The sequence below is a fragment of the Paroedura picta genome, chromosome 2, assembly GCF_049243985.1.
Source record: "Paroedura picta isolate Pp20150507F chromosome 2, Ppicta_v3.0, whole genome shotgun sequence".
NCBI classification, from domain to species: domain Eukaryota; kingdom Metazoa; phylum Chordata; class Lepidosauria; order Squamata; family Gekkonidae; genus Paroedura; species Paroedura picta.
In genome coordinates this window covers 72,136,927-72,153,124 of record NC_135370.1, presented here as the reverse complement: position 1 = coordinate 72,153,124, position 16,198 = coordinate 72,136,927, and the positions used below count along the sequence as shown (strand labels likewise).

General features: G+C 43.1%; 1 protein-coding gene across 1 annotated transcript; it reads right to left on the bottom strand.

Moving 5' to 3' along the window:
• Positions 1–1,333: 1,333 nt before the first annotated feature.
• Positions 1,334–12,171, bottom strand: GPBAR1 (G protein-coupled bile acid receptor 1). Its single transcript, XM_077320656.1, has 2 exons — positions 11,949–12,171; positions 1,334–8,258 (listed from the first exon to the last, which is right to left on the bottom strand). Exon 2 carries the CDS (start codon positions 8,228–8,230, stop codon positions 7,163–7,165), a length of 1,068 nt encoding a protein of 355 aa, XP_077176771.1. The 5' UTR covers positions 8,231–8,258; positions 11,949–12,171; the 3' UTR covers positions 1,334–7,162.
• Positions 12,172–16,198: the final 4,027 nt, after the last annotated feature.

Genomic DNA, 16,198 nt, shown 5'->3' with positions numbered 1-16,198 from the left:
TAGGCTTTGAGAAACCCCGGAAGTGGCATGATTGTGCAGAATATGGTTGGGAAGCATAGCTGTGTACCTGCCCACCTGGGGCCCCTCCCCTTCCTATCCCCTCCAGGCCCATCACTGGCCATTTTGGGGGAGAGTGGGTTGACATGATCATATACGGTCATGTCACCCACTAAATGTTTAATGATTTAAATATGTATATATATTTAATATATTTAAATATATATATAGTTAACTCCCACCCATTTGGGAAACCAAGGGCTGTCAAGAAAACCCAGGGTCTCCTGAAACCCTGGTTGAGAAAGCTTGGCTTGTGAATAAAACTTCATTGGTCTTAAAGGTGCCTTTGGACTCCATCTTTGGTCTGTCCCAGCTGCCTCAGAATCTGCTGGCTGACAGAACTTCCCAGATCAATGGAATATGCCTCACTGCTGCTTTAAAATTTCCTTCTGTCTGATATAATGTCAAGATCTGTGGGGAAAAGCCCTGGCCACAATATGAACCCTACCCAGATCTCCAAGAAAGGTTTGAAAGGATTCCAACTCAAAGGGTTACACATTAGATGGAAAACTCTGTTGGAGGAGGGAAAGATTGAACTTCTGCCACAGAAGCTATGCTGCAATCAAGCTTGTTTGTGAAAGAAAGCATCAAACAAATCCCCTTGAATTTCTTTTGAGAATTAGGAGCCAGCAGGAGGATAGGCTCCATCCCAGAGTGAAAGAAGGTGCTTGTGAATGCCACCTTGTTGTGATGGGGAGGCAGACTGGTGCAAGGAGCAATTCACTGTGCATCACTGCCATCTGGGATCATCACTGTTGGTACCCCTCCCCAGTGGGTCAGGCTAGCATTAGGGACTTCTTTTTGGTCCCCACCTTTCAAAAGCGTAATGAGAACAAAGGGGAAGATGGTTATTGCTGCAGATGAATATCCCCACGGGATGTACTAATAGCATTGTTGGAGGATTATGAAGGTCAGCGGGAAAGGGTAAAACGTATGGAAGTCAGTGGGTGGGACTTGAGGTTTCATTAAACACACAACCCTGTTGCTTTCCCTTTTCCTAGGCATAGGAGAGAAACTGTAGATGTTCTATGATCTATGCTGGAAATCCCCTGCTGGCATTACTCAATTTGCCTGCCCAGATTAGGATAGGGTATGACTTAATGCTCTCTTGTCCCTTTTGTAACCTCTATAAACTCTAATAAAGTCACCCAACCCTACACTTTGTTTCAGCGTTTATACAGAAAAGTTCTGTGACTTTTTTCCTAGCTTTCTGTCCATTAGTTCTAAAAGAAAGGCTGCTGGATTCATTTATACATTAGTCTTTCAAATTTTCTGGATTAATGAATGTATTTGTATCCCCCCCCCAAAAAAAATTTGGTTACACAGCCATGATAAATGATAAAATTCCCTTCATGTTGTTGTCCACATTTCCAGCATATGTTCAAAATACTTTTATTCATTCTAGCTACTCTCTCTGGTGACATACACCAGCACAAATAGAAATTCTCTAAGACCAGAGCTTTCAATCTTTCAATCACATATTTTTCCATAGGTATCTTACACCCCCAAATTTAGCCCATTTTATCATATTCTTTCAATTGTTCTTTCTCAGACTCAAATTTCAACAAATTTATACATTCTAGCAATTACATGTTTGTCATTTGTACATAATTCTGTTTTGAATTCCATCTTTGTTCAAAGCCATATGATCTTTTATCTGTTTTAAATCTGTCATATAATTGTATATTAAAAAACTATTGGCAAGTATATTCTGTATCAAATATCTTAATCTCATTTTCCATTCCTTTGAGAGAATTCTAGAATGCAACAATATGTTAACTGCTCATACTTTGTTATCATATCCTGTCTAAAATACACTTCTTGTACTAAGAGCCACAAAGATACAACTTAGGTTTGTATTTATATCATATTCTCAGCATGTCCCATCTAATCCAATGGTTTTTAAAGTCCACATTAACCTTATGTCGCACCACAAATAGCCATGCCATCCAAATCTCAAATGGCTGCGTGTCTGAAAAGGGTTTATTTTAGCTTTTCACCCAGGACAACTGTGTTACTCGCTGTCCAGTTTAAAACTAGAAAGAGTTAAGAGCGAGTACGAAGTACTGTAAGGACATTCACTGCATCTGCTCTCTTTTTCCAAGGTCAATTCAGGTTATGTGCTTTAAATTTCAGAAATACTCTTCTTTGGGCAGCAGGAATGGCTGGCTGTTGGTTCCCTTTAATTGTTAAGCAATAGCACAGCCACAGCTTTTTTGCAAGGTAGTTGCCATTTCTGGAGAGCTTCTGAGGAAGGTAGGATAGTAGACACATGGAGAGAACTTCTCACAGAGGGGCTCAGGTTTAATGAATAGTTGTATAGTAGATTATCTGAGGGGTGTTAATGTCAAGTCAGCCTTCCAGTGGCTGATCAAATTAGCATTTTATCAGCAATAAGCACGCCCCACCCTCCAATGCTGTGTACTTTAAAATGCAATCAGTTTGTTACAGGAACAGGAAATAAATGAGGTACTGCGTGCTTATTTTTCCGCAAATTTGGCAATGCTGCCTTTTTACAGAAAACATCCTACATACTGTTCCTTAAAAGGATGTGTGAATGGAGGATTGGAGGATATTGTTTCCTTACCATGAAAATTAATTCCATTTATATTAGATGTTTTAGTGAATTGGCCAAAATGAAAATGTTACGAATCTTGAATATGGAGTCTTTTTGCTCCACCATTGCAAACATACAGGTCAAATTTTAAAGAGGAAGAAGGGTTTCCACACACTCTCTTTCAGCTTGATGTAGTGGTTAGGAGTGCGGACTTCTAATTTGGCATGCCGGGTTTGATTCCCCACTCCCCCATATGCAGCCAGCTGGGTGACCTTGGGCTCTCCACAGCACTGATAAAGCTGTTCTGACCGGGCAGTGATATCAGGGCTCTCTCAGCCTCACCTACCTCACAGGGTGTCTGTTGTGGGGAGAGGAAAGGGAAGGTGACTGTAAGCCGCTTTGAGACTCCTTTGGGTAGAGAAAAGCAGCATATAAGAATCATCTCTTATTATTTCTCACAAGAATCTGAGAGCAATTGAAGTTAACATTACTGATAGTTCCTAATATATCCTAGTAATGGTTCTGGCTGAGAGAATCCAATTTTCTATTTTTTCCCCTTCAAAGCTGCATTTTTCTGCCCCTTAAATAGAAACCTATGAACTCATATAGGTCATGTTTTCTAACTGCCTGAGTTCTTTAGAGAATGTGTTTAGCTCTTATTTACTCTAGCAACCCAAAAAGCAACATGAGTAAGAACCCATTTTCAGACTTTGGGGGAAACCTGGGGTCTTTCAGGTTTGTAAAAATCTATCTTGTCTGTTCATGATTCTAATTTCTGGAATTAAGTATCCATAGAGGAGGCCATGCTGAGAATTAGCTACGTTGATTGTATATTTGCTTGCAGCTAGGGTTTGCCAGCTCTGGGTTGGGAAATACATGGAGATTTGGGGTGTGGTGGCTAAGGGAGCTGGGGTTTGAGGATGGGAGGAACCTGCATGGGATATAATGTCACCTAGTAGTAGGTCCTAGTACAACTTCTAAATCAACCTAAGTTGCTAGGAGCACAGGAGACAGAGCACTTGAGAGCAAAGGCATGAAGCAGGTTGTAGAGGAGAGGCAGCCTTTTCCTCCAGGGGAACTGATTTCTGCAGTCTGGAGAAGACATATTGATTGTTTTTGATTTATTCTGATATTGAATTGAACATGCTGATTGAAAGGTTTTCAGTTTTTAGACAAATTTTGCTATCAATTAAATATTTTCATTGAAGGAAGAAGCTGTGACAAGTTTATGAATTATGTGATGTTTATTGTTATTAGAAATTCTTGCCACCCAGCATTTCTGTTTGTTTCCCACTTGGGTGCTGGTATCCCTGCAACTCCATGGGATCCAAAGCCAGAGCTTTTCTACAGGGGGATTGATCTCTGTAGCCTGGAAATGTCCCGCAATTCCCCAGGGCCAAACCTCTCCCCTCCTGCAACTTCTCTGCTACAGAGTTCCCTCCTCCCAAGCAAGCCCTTTCATCAGGAGCTTGAGTTGTCGTAGTAGAGTCCCCCCTCCAAAAGAGCCATTTCCCCCCCGGGGAGCTGCTCTCTATATTGCAGTTCCAGGAGATTTCCAGGCCACAGCTGGAGGTTGGTGACCCCTGGGTCAGGAATGTTCCTTGAGGTTTGGAGGCGGGGCCTCAAGAGTCCAAGGATGGGCAGGAGCCCCCAGGAAGGCCACAGTGCAGATGTGCATCCTAGCGCCTGTTTTATTCCTGGGCACAATGGGCTTTTCCTCTAGTAGGGTATAATGCCATGAGTCCACCTTCCAAAGCAGCCATTTTCTCGGGGTGAACTAATCTCTGTCATCTAGAGATCAATTGTAATAGTGTGAAATCCCCAGCCATTATCTGGAGGTTGGCAACCCCACAAAAATATGGAGCTATGGGGGCGGAGTGTGTTGTGTGTCAGAACCATTACATGAAAGTGTTGTGGAGGCCCCTCAAGATGTACCTATAGAAGCAAGGACCTAATTCTATGAGTGCAATTGATATAGTCTTATACCCTTGCTTTCTAAATAAATGTGTTTTCTGTCTTGTCCTATCCTTCTTCAGTATCATTTCTAAAGGGATTATGAAAAGTTTGGGATATTCTCAACAGATAAACTGAAGCACAGAGCACAGATGTGCTTTGTGCTACAAAGCAAGGATCGAACCTCTTTGCCAGGGCACCTAGACATTATAGTTTAAAAAACAACAACAGTGTACTGAACTTTCCCTCCACAATCATTTCTCCCCAGCTCTTTTTCTTCTGGAGGCAATTGCTTCTTGCCTCATCTGGATTAAAACAGCCAGAGAGAAGCAGCAGTGGAAAGAAAGTGTGAGCTCAGCACCCCTAACCCTAACCTCACCCCTTGCCAGATGTTGAAGCCTCCTCTCCACTTGATAGGAAACAGTCACATTGTATTGTATCTCACACAGGTTCTGCCACTGCAACATCTTGGCTGTACATTCTTTCCCCCTGTCTAGCACTAACCATCCAGCCAAGAGTTTGCCCTGGTTTAAGGTTTAATTGTTCAGTTTTACCAATCCGTGGTTTCCCTTGGGTGAGGTTTTGTAAAATAAACAGCATAGTGGCTTTAACCTCCACTAATTTTTGCAGTGTTTAAGAACACAGACTGGACTTTCTTAATATCCTGCAACAATGAGACTGTGGAGTTCGGAACTTATTGTCTACAAAGGGGTGTGCAGGGTTTTGTTTGTTTGTACTCACTCTGCTACATCCTACCATACAGTCTTTTTGCATATAACCATGCTTCTGTTCACTTTTGTTGCTCTGTGTATTATCTTATAGTTTTCAGTTCGATCTCCAAGACCTACACCCAATCTAGTATCCCTTTTCTGGAGAATCAGTATTCATAGCCTGGATTCCTATAGATACAGGGGTGGCCAAACTGGCTCTCCAGATGTACATGGACTACAATTCCCATGAGCCCTGCTATTGAAGTTATTCTATGCCCAGTATTGTTTTTTGCTCTTTCAGGACTATTACTAGTTCTGACCAAAACTGTACATACAATACCAAAAATCTGCAAAACTCAGATTATAGGCCCTGTTGAGCATTGACCTTGGGGCCATGTAGTCACCAGCCTGACTTAATTTCTTCCTCTCTATATGCATTGCTGCTTGCTGACTTTTCTGTTTCATACAGATGGAAAGCCTCAAGCTTCCTGCTTCACTGCTATTAATAGGGTTTCTGCTTATCAGGGAAACTGGACAGCTCTCTCTTGTGGGAAACTCAAGATTGCAAAACCAAGTCAATTGCCTTCTCCTCAAATGCTATTTAAAACCACCCAAATATCCCTTAGTGAGTTTTGTGACAGTTACATGGTGAGAGAGCTCTTCAGGGACATGGTCATTAAAAGACAGGCAGCAATACTGCCTTCCCAGTCCTGGGCCTCTGTGGCATACATCACCCTGCCACAGAAATATCATAGGGATACCTCTTTCTGCAAGTCTGATGGGGAAGTAGCTGCTTCCTATGGGGCACAATCCAGGCAGATTTATGCAGTTTTAAGTCCCATTGATTTAAGTCAGTGAGAGTTAAGTATATGCTTGGTATGTACAGCAAAGGTTATGGTCATCAGACAAAGGGCTGGTATTGGCAGGATCAAGTTAATGATAAACAGAGAACCTAATGGAAATTATGGTCCATCACATACTATGTATAGCTACAGTAAAGAAACTAGAAGCACAATCCATCAGATAAACCAATCTTATACTAGCCTGGCAGATTCTTTAAAATTAACATAAAGCAGAGTATATTCTTGGGATATTCACAGTTGGAATCCATATAGAATCATAGAATTGGAAGGGACCTCCTGGGTCATCTAGTCCAACCCCCTGCATTATGCAGGACACTCACAGCCCAATTGGTCACCCATTCTAACCTGACACTCCCTTGAACCTTCACAGAATCAGCCTCTCCATCAGATGGCTATCCAGCCTCTGTTTAAAAATTTCCAATGATGGAGAACCCACTATCTCCTGAGGAAGCCTGTTCCACTGAGAAACTGCTCTAACTGTCAGGAACTTCTTCTGGATGTTTAGATGGAATTCAAAAAAATTAATTTCATCCCATTGGTTCTTGACCGTCCCTCCAGGGCAAGAGAGAACAACTCTGGTCCATCCTCTATATGGCAGCCTTTTAAATACGTGAAGATTGCTATCAGATGCCCTCTCGGTCATCTTCTCTTTCGGCTAAACAGACCAAGCTCCCCCAACATTTCCTCATACGTCTTGGTCTCCAAACCCCTCGCCATCTTTGCTGCCCTCCATCCAGTTTGTCTACATTCCTCTTCAACTGGGGTGCCCAAAATTGAACACAGTACTCCAAGTGAGGTTGAACCAGAGTAAAGCGGTACCATCACCTCCTGTGATCTGGACACAATACTCCATTTAATACAGCCCCAAATCCCATTTGCTATTTTTTTTATACAGCCCAAAATCCCATTTGCCTTCCACAAATATGTCCTTTGGGCCAATAAAAGTAGAAAAACACTTTGATCAGGGTTCTTTACTATATTTTTCAGAGGTGTGTGCTAAATCTGATAGCTAATTCCAAACATCACCCGGTTTCATCTGTTGCTGGCGAGGGTTTGGGATCTTCTTCACCGGGAAGACTCTCATCTTGTATTCCATGTGGGTCTGTCTCTGGGATACGAGGCTTACTTTGTGGCATCCTGGCCTTCGGTTTGACTTGCTTCTGTCTGCAGCTCTGTCCTTGGCAACAGCTTCCCCAGACTTTTGAGGCCATATCCCTCCAAATCTGTATGTATTGCTGGTTGATAAAACTGAGGAAGATCGGCACTACAGCTGCACTGCCATTGCCTATGCAGGTGACAATAATGAGAGTGAGGGAACTTACAGAGTCGTGCTTTATGGCTAGCAAGGAAATATTCAAGTAAGCAATATATGGGACCCAGCAGATCAAGAAGATGAGGGACACACCAGCAATGGCCTTGGCATTCCGCAGTTCCAGCTGCTGCTCCAGTCCTGAAGAGGCCTGGCCTCGATTCACTGAATGAAAGAGCCTTGTAATGTTCTTCAGTTGCCTTCGGGATACACACAACACTCGGATGCACATGAAGGCCATGGCAAGGATGGCTGGAATGAGGAGTCCATAGATCTCTAAGTAGAGGTAAGGCATGGGGAACACAAGGTGGGAGGAGCAGTTGAGACTAGGTTGCCACTGGTTCCAAATGAATGGGAAGCAGGCAAAGATCAAAGGAGCAGTCCAGGCCAAGAGTATGTAAAAAGCAGCCCAACGATACACCCAGGAGTTGTGGTAGTGTAGTGGGTGGATGATGCACACATACTTGGCATAGTGTACCACCAGCAGGTTGGCTAAAAAAGAGAGAAAGAGGAAATTGGGTGCCACATGGATGAAGAAGCAAAGATGGTAGCCCCATTGGTTTTCAAAGGCTAGTTGTGGAACAGTTGGAAGGGCTGCCCCAGCCAGAAGATCAGCAAATAGTAGGCTTAGGAAGAACCAGTTGATGGCACCGTGGAGCTTGCGGTTGAAGATAATCCCAAGGATGACAAAGAAGTTGGCTAAAATGATGAAGGCAGATAAGGGCCGTGTGAGCCAGAATATCAACTCCTGGAAATTATTCCCAGCCAAGGAATTTCCCATCCTCTATGCTTTCTGAAATGAAGACCTCCTAATGGGAATGAAAAAATAACCAATTTGATCATCCAGCAAATGAGGAGAATGGGGTAGAGAGATCAGGTCTGGTTCAGCAATTATATTCCTTTCCCAAACAACTGGAGCTGAATTTGGAATTTTAAAATAAATCATTGGCACCATTGCATTTATTTAAATGATCTTGATATCAAAGAATCCCCACAATCATCCTTATGCGGCAGAACTATCACAACATGTCTGGCTTTCACATGTATTATAAGTATTGCACAATAACACAAAATATATGAAACATAAAGCTGTTGCTACATTGTCCATAAACATCAGGTGGTGAGATGTGACAAATACATGGAAGAGAAGATAGAATTATGGCAATTTCTTAATTAGGGAAAACCAGAAATATTGATTCAATTATTATTGGAAAATTATGTATCTATGTTTAAGAATGTAGCCAGACTAATAAGTGTGTTTAGCATATGCTTGAATCATGGGAATTAATGATTGGGAATGAAGTACAATTCTTAAAAATCTATACTGCAGCCTTCTACAAACGTGGTAAATTCACTGGGAGATCTTGCATTGCTATGGGAAGGCAATTTTCTTTTTCTAAAAATCAATTTTTTAGAGATAGCCAGTGATTTCTCATATCTATGGTCACTGAGCTGGCTGTATGTGGGGGAACAGGGAAGCAAACGCGGCTCAACAGATTAGAAATCCACAGTCCTAACCCACTACTCCAAGCTGCCCAGGCTATTCCAAATCGATAATGGATCTTTTATTGTGATTAAATGATTCAATCATTATAAAAAGAAGAAATAAAAAGATCCATTATCGATTTGGAATAGCCTGGACAATTCCTATACATTTTGTTCACTTTGGAAGATAGACAGTGTGGCATTAGACCTCACTGAAGTCTTTCCCCTTCCTAAACGTTGCCCTCCTCAGGTTCCCAGCCCCAAATATCCAGGCATTTCCCAATCCGTAGCTGGCAATCCTATCAGCAAAGACAAAAGACAAAAGCTAGCTATTTTAATTTTTTTAAATCGAATTATTTTGTCAATTCCATAGCCTGTCCAGCCCTTAATCATCTTATCAAAAGTCCAACTATTTCCAAGTGACATTTGATCTGGGGCACACACCATGCAGAAAATTAACAGAAGATGCCCACTCAGTTATAGGTTGGGAACACCAGAAGTTAAACTGCATTTCTAAGGAGATGAAACCTATTCCTGCATCCCACTGGTGAAACAACTGAGGAGGGAGAAGAGCATGAAGTTGGGCATGGGAAGGAGGCATATGTGTGGTATCATCTATGGTTGCAGCTGCTCTGTAGGCAAGAGCCTCTGAAATGACCAGGAATGTTATTTTAACAAGCTCATAAAGAAGCTGCAACAGGCTCTTAGAGAAAGGCTTTTACCATCTGGCTATGTGTAACAGGAGTCAATTAAGCTATTACACTGACATAATTGCTAGCAGAAATTATCCTAGCTGAAGCCCTATAGTCTTGAAAGGCTGAAAACTAAGGAGAATAAAAGGGGGAAATGCAGTATGGCGTGAGAGGTCACGGGCTTTAGTCAAACAGAAAGCTGAAAGGAAATCCAACTCCCAGGGATGCCAAATGAATCAACTCTTATATTCTTAAAGAAGGGCTTCCAAATTTCTAACATTTATGGGCTGCTTTTTTCTGAACTGAAACAGAGGCTCATGTCATACTTATGCCAAAAGGTATACAAATGACTGTTCTAATTAGACAGAGACAAATGGAGAGCAGTAACTCATACAGGGTTGCAATAGGCAGCCTCCTCTGTCAATGGCTATTCTGAGCTCCAAAGGAACATTTGTTTATTGTATTGTTTTTTTGCAATCCATTAGCATTTCTCGATGAAAAATGCTAATATAGTGTGCAATGGACTGTATTAAGGGTTTTCTGCTTGGCCATTATTCAAAGGTGATTGATAGCTGCCTGTTCCCTTTGCAGTTCATTGCATAGTGGAAAAGAAAGCTAATCCAGGGAATTATTTTCTTGCCCCAAGGCAGTATTTAGGCAGTCATCTCAAGATGCAGGACCATATGGAGTGTGGAGCAGATCAATACACTAGTTTGCTAAGCAGTTATGTACAGCAATTATTGTAATTGATTACAACTAATGAAAATAGAAATTATAACAGATTAATTATGAGAGGCATGCTGTGGGGGAAGGGAGGAGTTCCTTACAAAAATATGAAAAATATGATAGAAAATTATTTCTAATTGTAGCTGTTAAAAGTTGTCTTTAAGTGGATAGATTCTGAGATTCAAAGGAAGTAATTTTTCCTGTGGAAAAATACTTTAGAAAATGCACAGCAGTACTGTTGATTTCAGCTGGGACATCTTTGACATTAAATAAAAGTCCACATCAGGGTCACCCCCAATAATTATCACCATTCTGCCCACTGCCATCTCATGCTCAAACCCTCCCCCTACTCACATGAAGACATGCAGAGCAGTTCTTTAGGGGGAGGCAAAATATTTACCAGCTTTCAGCACAATACTTTCGATATGGGGTAACTATTGCCAAATAATTGTATGTCCCTGGCTGTGCATCAATAGAAAATGCCTACTTCTGAACAGCTGAACTCTCCAAAAGTCTAGTAAAGCACCTTGTCTGCATTAGTTTACAGTGAAATAGTTGTCCTGAGTTGACTTCTGTGGTTGTATTTTGGTCAACTAGCTATAAGGTACAGTATAGCAAGGAATGGTACAGTATAGCAAGATCATGTCAGATCTTGCAAGCTCAGCAGCATCGGTGCTTGAATAAGAGTCCATCAAGGAAGACTCTGCTGATGAAGACCATGGCAAACAATCTTATTTTCACCTGAAAGCCTCTAGCAACTTGACAGCCAGATGCATACATTAAAAAGAGGCACATAGCGCTTGCTTTGAGCATTCTTTTTACCATATGTGTGATTGCAGTATATCAATTGAGCCAGCATTGGTCTATGATTCCATGGTTGGCTGCCCCTTCAATGTCACCTCCTCCTGGTAGGAAACTAGGAGGCTCACAGACTATTACCTGAGAGGACCCTCTTCCACTTGAGGAAATCCTCTACTCTGCTCCTTCATCCCCACCAGCAGTAAGCAGCACTGACAACCAAGGGGCAGGTGAGGGAGCATCAACAGAAGGTGCCTTGTACTGATGCCTTCCTCAAATGCAAGGTCTACAGATCTAGGGGGAATTGTGTGTACATGCTAACTGTTCAAAAAGTGCACACAAAAACTTATACCCAGAATGAAACTTTGTTAGTCTTATAGATGCCACTGGACTCAAACTTTGATCAAAAAAAGGCATTCTCAGCATCTTCCCCAAAAGCCCCCTACTGGGGACATCTTCCAAGAAATAGGGACTGTCCTGGGTAAACTGGGACAGTTGAAGCCTGAGTCTGTACATGGAGCATCTGATCAGTGGGGCACTATGGGCCCTGAGATCTGTGGTCCATGACTAATGTATCCTTGATTCAAAATAGGCAAACATTTACTCAGGATGCTGCTTCTACGCTCCAGGGCAAGTTAATTTCTCCAAGGTGAAGTTATTGTGGCCACTATACCAGATGAGTGCCTGAACTGCATCAGTCGGGTGATAAACCTAGTATAAACTGGAGCACTCTCCCTCCCCCTCGTTCTGTTCTCCCTCCCTCCTGAAAATCCAGGAATCAGACAGGAATTAACCAACCTTCAGCGAATGTTTCAGGATCTTCTAGTCACAGACAGTGCTGGCTTTCACTGTATCCAATTAAGTGAGGAGGATGGATGCTTGTCAATTACTTCTTGTCCAGCCCTCCTGGGCAAAGGCTGGCCCATCTTCAGCTGCTATGGCATAGCACAATAACTTTTCTCACTACAGACGGAATGAGCCCTAACAGTCAGCTGGGCTGGGTGTTGCCAAGTGAAAAGAAAAGCAGCAAATGATGCCTGCTGAGGAACAGGAAGAAGGCTCTTGAGGCTGCTAGCAAACCACCGTGAGAGACTGCCTGCCTGTTTCCTGCTGACCAGTCAAACCCCCGGAGAGCTGCTGTCAAGTCCAGCATTGCTGACCTGTGATTCTTTTAAGGACTGAGCTGCCTCCTAGTGGCACCAGACAATGCTGAAAGGGGCCACCAGTCATGATACCCGTGATGGCATGGCCACTCTCCGTTTATAATGAAGTATGCTCTTGTCTGCTCAAGCTTATGCTTTGGTGAGTTACCGGCATTGTCTACAGGAAAATCTATACAAGAAGTCCATTGCTTCTTTTAAAGCACATTTATTACTGTAGGGAAACAGCAGGGGAATTAAAGGGATTAATTTGACTGATAATTAAGTGGCAGAGTGTCTAAATGAGAAGGAATGATGCTCACCCTGGGTCTTATCCTACACCTGTTCTTAAAGGCATTATGCAAATATAACTCATCACGTAAGACAGTGGTCCCCAACCTTTTTATCACCGGGGACCACTCAACGCCGGGGACCACTCAACACCTTTTACTGAGGCCTGGTGGGTGGGGGGTAGTTTACTCCTCTACTCTCAACCACTGCCCTAGCGCTTTCTGATCGCTATGGTAATGTTTAAGCATCCCTTCAAAATAAGATACAGACACGCCACAACAATGAAGTGTGTTGTAAAGGGCTGGGGGGGATGAAGTAAAGGGCCGGGGGGGGGGAGAGAGAAGGCGTCCTTCCGGGCCCACCTCCAATTAGTCGAAGGACCACATGTGGTCCGCAGCCCACAAGTTGGGGATCGCTAACGTAAGATACAAATGTCCATTAACAAATCCAAGCCCAAACCAAATTCTATTTTGTGTTTGTAGTATAGTAACTAATCCAAAGGGGAAAGTTTGCCACAGTTGAGATTCTGTGAGACATTAGGATTAGGATAGGGCAATCATTTTGGTATAGAGTTCCAAAAGGTCATATGGGGGATCGGAAAGAGTGACTCAGTAGGTACATTTTCTAATAAGCAGAATTACACACCAAAGAGGTGCACTGATAATTCTTGCTTTCCAAAGAGCTGGTTAGATCAACCACATTTCTGACTCACTGGCCAGGATGGGGGTGGGGACAGAGATTTTAACACATTTGTAAAGAACATAGCTTTTGTGAGGGATGATCGTTTTCCTGTGCAAATGCTATTCTCATAAGGCAAAATATCCTAAAACCGATGGCAAGAAGGGAAATAAACATCACAAAGACATCCTCTGCATTATGGCCCCCTAGACCCAAATTTTTTCCTCCCACTTACCTCTGAGCATTTTTCCATTACATTGGGATCACTGCACTTCCATTACATTGGGATCACTTGATATACAATTTGCGAAGCGTGTCGTCTTTCAATGGCAAAGCAAGAGAAGAACTTAAAGACTGCTTTTCAAATCCAAACTGATAATTCAATATTTTGTTTCCTGTTGTCAGTGGCTGACTGCTGAGGTCCCTCCCCTCAACAGCTCACCTCCCAAATCCCTAGTAATTGTCAAACCTGGAGTGAGCAATCTTAAATCTACACTAGACCCAGGACTGCTAACTCCATCTTGCAGGAAACTCCTGGAGATTTGGAGGTGGTGGAAGGAAGGTGGAAGGAAGGGAGTTCAGCTGGGATGTCGTACCACACAGCCTGCTTTCTGAAGCTGCCATTTGTCGGCAGAGTTTAAATTTACAAAGAAGGGTCAAGTACCAGACTGCTTAAAAGAATAAAATAGCTTTATTAGGAAGAGAAAAACTTTGTGTAGAAAGAGAGAATAGAGATAGTCCTCTAACTGTTATCTGCAGTCATTCTTCTGTTTTGGAGGCTAGCAGGGAGGAAATGTGCTGAATGGAGCAGGAAGTCTCCAGTTGAGCCAATCAGGACACACAAGTTCCTGACCTAAATATGCTAAATGCACATCTCCAATGTCTGCTGTTGGATACTATTCATGTGTTTTGGAATAATGCACACTACAGATCTTGCATATTTCAACACCATTTCATCCAGGGGAACTGATCTCTGTATATATTTATTATTTGTATTTCTATTCTACCACTTTCTGTAGTCTCATGGTGGGCTACATAAAACCCCAATAAAACCAGTCAGCACTCCCCTTAAAGCAAACCCAAGAAGGGGCATAATCCCTCAGCTACCCTCTCCCAACCTCATCCCAGCCAGCACCATAGGGTGGGTTTGAATGATGTTAAGCATTGTCCAGAGGAGAGGCCCAAGTTCTTCCTAGGCTCAGCCTCAACCAAAGATCTGGCAGCTCTGATTTACAGGGCATGCAGCTCTTCCAGCTCATTCCACCAGGTCAGGACCAGGACCGAAAAAACCCTGGCCCAGGTAGAGGTCAAGCATGCTTCCTTGGGGCCAGGGACCATGAGCAGATTAGCACCCACAGTGCAAAGAGCCCTGCGGAGGGCATAAGGAGATAAGCAGTCCCTCAGATAGGCAGGGCCCAAGCCGCAGATGGCCTTAAAGGTTAATACCAACACCTTGAATCTGATCTGGGATATGACTAGTAGCCAATGCAGCTGCCTCAGCACTGGCTGGATGTGGGTCCTCCAAGATGTAGTGAGGACTCTAGGAGCTGCGGTTTCCAGGTCAAAAACAAGGGCAGGCCCGCATAGAGTGAGTTTCAGAAATCCAATCTAGTGGTGACTGTTGCGTGGATCACTGTAGCTAGACAGTGCATGGGCAGGTAGGGGACTAGTAGCCTCGCCTGGTGAAGATTGTAAAACACCATGCGGGCTACACCGGTGACCTGGACCTCCATTGGAAGGGAGGCATCCAGGACCACACCTACGTTCTTGGCTGAAGGAGCAATGTTAAGGTGCACCCCAGCCAAGGTGGGTAGATGTATTTCCTATCCCATTACTTTTTGGCCCAGTCACAGAACCTCCATCTTGGAGGAGCAGTTTCAGGTAAGTCTACTCCAGCAACCGCTTCCAAACATCTGGCAAATGTATCCAGTGGGGAGTCCAGGTGGCCATCCAAGAAGAGATAGAGCTGGGTGACATCTGCATATTGATGACAACCCAGGCTGTAACTCCACACCAGTTGTGCCACAGGGTACATGAGCTGGGCCTTCAGGGTGTAGTGGTCTGACCATGGGATGGGGGTTAGCCACCATCAGATCCATCTCTACCCCAGCACTGAAGATCAAGTCAAGTGTATGGCCGGCCTGATGAGTGGATCTGGTAACAAATCTCTGTAGGCAGATCAGCTGTAATTCTAGAACTCCACCTTTAGGGTGGTAACCCTCACTGAACTGCTTCTTCCCTTCCATCTTGCCATTATTTTTCAATAAAGTATGGGTGGGAGTTTTGTCACTGTGTGAGCAAAGGGCAGGGTGTCTGTGTGGAAACGCATATAAGTGGTGGTATGCATTTGATGAACTTCTGTGGCACCAAGGCACTCATGAGCAGAGATAATTCAGTACTCATTGCTTGCAAACAGACCTAAGCTGCAGAGCATTTTTCTTCCAAGGTTTCTTCCAAAAAATTCTGAAAGGACTATTGAATATGTGAAGATCTTGTGCACGTAACCTTTCTCTTTTAATAAGAGAAGTGCTTCAATTTACTTTTAACTACCTTAAAGCAGGAACAACAGTGATGGCAGTCACCCCTGTCCCCAAAGATTATAGTATTCCAAATTCTGGCCTCCTAGCCTGCCTCAGCTATTTCTATCAAAGGTTCTTTCTGGTTCAGAACAGACTTTTCATTATTAAAATTAGAAGCTTATTGGGTCAGATGAATAGTCAATGTAGTCCAGAGTCTGGTTTTCCCTAGTTGCTGACCTATGCTTTGGAACACCTACTGATGAAACATAGAGGCTTTGGCCTTCCCCTGATTCTGAATTCTTTCGTGTATAATTACCCAGAAAGAAAACACCCTTTATGAATTAGGAGCATATCAGGATCCTGAAGAGGGGTAACTCAATTCAAGGACAATATTTACTGTAAGGAGCAAAGTAGGAATCTC